Source organism: Triticum urartu, chromosome 6A (genome assembly GCF_056163025.1).
Source record: "Triticum urartu cultivar PI428250 chromosome 6A, HENAU_Tu73, whole genome shotgun sequence".
NCBI lineage: Eukaryota > Viridiplantae > Streptophyta > Magnoliopsida > Poales > Poaceae > Triticum > Triticum urartu.
Window position 1 is genome coordinate 3,841,197 of NC_141878.1, and position 4,034 is coordinate 3,845,230.

Here is a 4,034-nt window from a genome sequence, read left to right on the forward strand (position 1 = left end):
GGATTGATTGTTTAACACTTTGAAAATACGTCCTAGTGTAAGGCAGCATCGATGCTCCTCCAGCAATCCCGGCTAAATATCCATACATTTGAGTTGTGGTGCTATTGTTTTCCATCATATCTTTCATAATGCGTCTGGTGCCCTCACCGATTTTGTTATGTGATTTCCAGTTGCGGGTCATACCTGTACTGGTTGTAAGGGGGTGATTGTGTTCTTGCCGGAGTTGTGTGATGATCCACTTATGTTCTTCATGTCTGTGTATGTGCATCATGGCACCGCAACCTCTCTTCACAGATTTTTGAACCCCCTTAGATGGCTTGCCCTGGGAAAGGAAAGACAAGACAATAGGAAAATTGAATGATCCCACAATCATGAATTAATTTAGTTTCAGTAATAAACGATAAGTAGTACATACCTCGCATGAGCATACAAATTCGATGTAAGTAGTGTCACCAGCAACATTTTGGACTTGTTTACGAATTCTTATACCAAACCCTTTTCTCAACGCGTACATGTTATAAAACTGGAAGGCATCCGTGTCTTCATGGAATACCTGGCCTAAAAAAGGATCCATAATCGTTGCATCACAATATTCTGGTGGAATAGTAACCAGCGCAGTTCTGGAGTCATCACTAATTGTAGAATATAGAATGAGTCAATACTCAGTACAATATCTAGAACAAAAATGACTAATGTGTGCATTACATAGGGAAGACGGGTATAGTAGTATCAGAAATCACCTGCCACTGGTAGTCCTGCCTTGATTAGAACAATCCAGTGAAAAACATCCATCCGTGACACCAGCGACATCTCCTTCAGAAGGAGTGGCCATTAGGTTGCGCTTCAATCTATGGTGTTTCGTTGTGAAATGGTGTGTCTGGGAAGGAGGGATTCTCCTTTTAAATACCCATACGTGAGATAGGAGACTCCACCAGCCATGATCAGTAACTGATTCGGGTTATTAACTCATAGTTATTGGTGTGATTCATTGCCAAATTACTAGGAATTAGTGATTTGTTGCATTCACTAGTAGTGGTTCAGCGTACAAGGCAGTGCACAAGCACTTGCTCAGCTTCCATATTTACGAAAGATTTTAGATTGCTTCTTAATTGCAAGACACCTAGTTAAAGAATCCTCGCTGATTCCGTATTAAAAATTGATGTGTGCTATGATCGTCTGACTTACATTTTTTATTAAGAATTGAACTGGGTACTAGCACTACAGAAGGTGTGGATATTGGTTATTTGCAACGACGAGAAATGTAGTGAGCATGGCGCTGGTAGGGTTAGTTGAGAATAATAACGTAAAATAGTAGTGAGTATGGCGGTCCGGTTTGCATGGATGCGTCAAACCCACAGCAGAGCAGTTGCTACCCTCTGAGCCCGCCATGATATCTGTGGCGCCATTTAGCTGACCCGTGTCGACGCGCAGTTGGCATTTCCCTAAACCGCAGCACACCATCCGCCGAATTTAGTGACTTGTCGGTACGTAAAATTTTAAGTTGATGTCATCGAATATTAAGTATATATCTGAGGTATGATATGCTATGATGGCCAAGTACTAGAGGAGAAAGATTAGTGTATGTATGAAACTGAAGGTAATATTCAGATTTTGTTTTTATTGGAGTATGGGAGACCCAAACGAGTTGAATTGTAAATCCGAAATGGAGGAAATAATTGTAGTCTAATTTGTATGAGGCTTCGTTTAAGAATTATACATGTCGGCGCTAAAAAGTGTGACAACAAGATATGTCCGTGGGAATCTGGACTGACAACATGATACCCAAGGAAACGTATGAACGGATTGACCAATAATTCGGCAGTTGTTCTGGCATAAAATGAAGCAAATAATTGTACTTATTACATATAATGTTCACTACTTTGTCCCAAAATGACAGCTAGTTCGATATACTTATGTAAAATATGAAATAAAGGTAATAAGACCGTCTTCATTTCTTCACGACGACTCCATCCTCGTATTGCCTCACAAGTTGTTTGACGAAATCTGGAAGTGCCGCTACATTATCTCTGATGGTAAGAATGTCCATTAGAATGTTGGCCCTAACATTGTCCATGCAAGTCTGTGTTGAGGATAGGAAGTAAGTAATGCAACACGAGGATGATAGTTTTTCAATGGAAATTATTGTAAGAAAAATTATGGATGGCTTACTGGATTGAGCTCTTTGGCGACTTCTATCCCATTCCAATTCTTCATGAACTCCAAAGTATAAACACCACTCTCAACCCTGCATAATTGGATGTAACTGGTATATAAATAAACAGTTAAATCTTGAACTATCATGAGATGTAAGGTTATCCAGAAGAATTTCTTACTCAAATCGGTGTCTTGGCACAACAGGTTCGTTATAAGCCCATGTAGTTACATCTTCTTTCCAGTCACTGAAGAAGAGGGTCAAGCATTGTTGCATGGCAGAAGCCAACATAGGTACAATCCAAGTATGTCTACTATATTGCTTAATATCTGCGCTAATTTTAGTCTTACTAGAGTCAAGGATGTAAATAACTCTGTGACGCAAGTTGAATGTATAACAAGACCAGTGTTTAATGTCGCATAGGGAAACATGAATCTGCATTGACCATATACCCGGCCGTTAGACAAAGCACATTAATCTAGATTAGCGAAAAAATGTACTTGTATCTGAACAACACTTACAGTTTCACACTTGGAGACGTTGTACTTGAGGTGCGGACCAGTGAACTATTGTCGAAATAATTCCGGCTTCCAACAATCTCCACCAGCAATTGCATGAACCTGCAAACGTCTTCCGTAAATAAAAGTTTGGGTAATAAATCCAAATTTTACGGAGCACGATAACGAGATAACTAACCCCAAAATCAGGCTCAATAAAGTGGCGCTTTCCATAAGCATCAGTTTCCCCGTACATTTCGAAATCCAGTTGAATGAGCCTTCTAGTGTAAAGACTCATAGTTGGATATTCAACTCTGTCATTGCCTTCAATGAAATTATGGATGTCTGTCCCCGTTAGTTTGATCGCAGTTGGCTTGACATGAGCTACCCAAGTAGAGCTATATGTAGGGGATAATTAATAAACATTGTGAACTTCATAGGTTACTATACTACCAAAAAATTTATGAAAAGTTTAAATACCTGGATACATCTTCAGTCTGATAGTTCTTAATCCAGTTAACTAATACATTCATCACGTCTTCTGGACAGGAATGTACAGCGGCCACGTTGCCAAATGGAGAGTTAATAGAAGACTTGAAGCGCTGACGATGAGGTTTGTCATGGGTAGAAAGACTGAAGTCCAAGTGTTTGGGTTCAGGGTACTCTCGTTTTATGCCACACACATGCTTTAGTTCCCCTTGGCTGTTCTCAACGTACATGTCTTGTAGAATAATGCAGCTAGATGCTGCTATCTCACGTGACATAGAACGTGGTGAGATGGAACGACGGAAGTCCGTAGAATCTGAGAAAAAATGTAGGAAAAGTAATTAAGAAATGTAGATGAGAAAGGAATGAAAATGTATGTAACTAATACCTTTCTTTGGTTCTTGTGCTGGTGTCAGGTCAATGCCGAGATCAAAAGAGGGTGGCTCTATATCGCACAATGAAGGACGTGGGTATGTTTTGTTGAGGTTTAGGCTCGTCTCTTCCTCACCCTTAACCGACCGATTTAAATCGAGTGATCCATTGTAACCTGGTGTACTCATTGTTGTAGATGTTCTGGCATGCAAATTATTTGCTGCGGGTATGTTGGGCGTAAATTGCATATGAGCTAGAGCTGAAATGAAATCAGTAACCATTACTTACTAAAATTGCTATTCGTCATCCATGAAAGTTTCGAAAAATACCTGACGGATGCTGCAGCTGAACATGAGAAGGTTGACGAAATACATTGGCGCAGGAATCCATATTTCCATCTGACAAATTGTCCCCTTGCAGGAATGCTTGCTGAACTATCTGTAAACATATATTCACAACGTATTGAATTGCAGACACTATGCTAAACGAGTATAACTAGACAATTATGAAAATACCTTGCTATTATC

At 39.8% G+C, this 4,034-nt stretch overlaps 1 protein-coding gene across 1 annotated transcript; it reads right to left on the reverse strand.

Annotated features, from left to right (window-relative positions):
• Positions 1–1,948: 1,948 nt before the first annotated feature.
• LOC147962974 (uncharacterized) lies at positions 1,949–2,443 on the reverse strand. The gene is made up of 3 exons (XM_087531277.1): positions 2,334–2,443; positions 2,170–2,245; positions 1,949–2,080 (listed from the first exon to the last, which is right to left on the reverse strand). The coding sequence occupies exons 1-3, from the start codon at positions 2,441–2,443 to the stop codon at positions 1,949–1,951; spliced, it is 318 nt and encodes a 105-aa protein (XP_087387403.1).
• Between the last annotated feature and the right edge of the window lie 1,591 nt (positions 2,444–4,034).

Bases quoted from the DNA above. Each gene is read 5' to 3' on its own strand.
- LOC147962974 (XM_087531277.1), bottom strand. From the start codon at position 2,443: ATGTTGGCTTCTGCCATGCAACAATGCTTGACCCTCTTCTTCAGTGAC. The intron at 2,246-2,333 runs GTAAGAAATTCT...CCAATTATGCAG, and splicing joins GTGCCAAGACACCGATTTGA to GGTTGAGAGTGGTGTTTATA. The intron at 2,081-2,169 runs GTAAGCCATCCA...TCCTCAACACAG, and splicing joins TCGCCAAAGAGCTCAATCCA to ACTTGCATGGACAATGTTAG.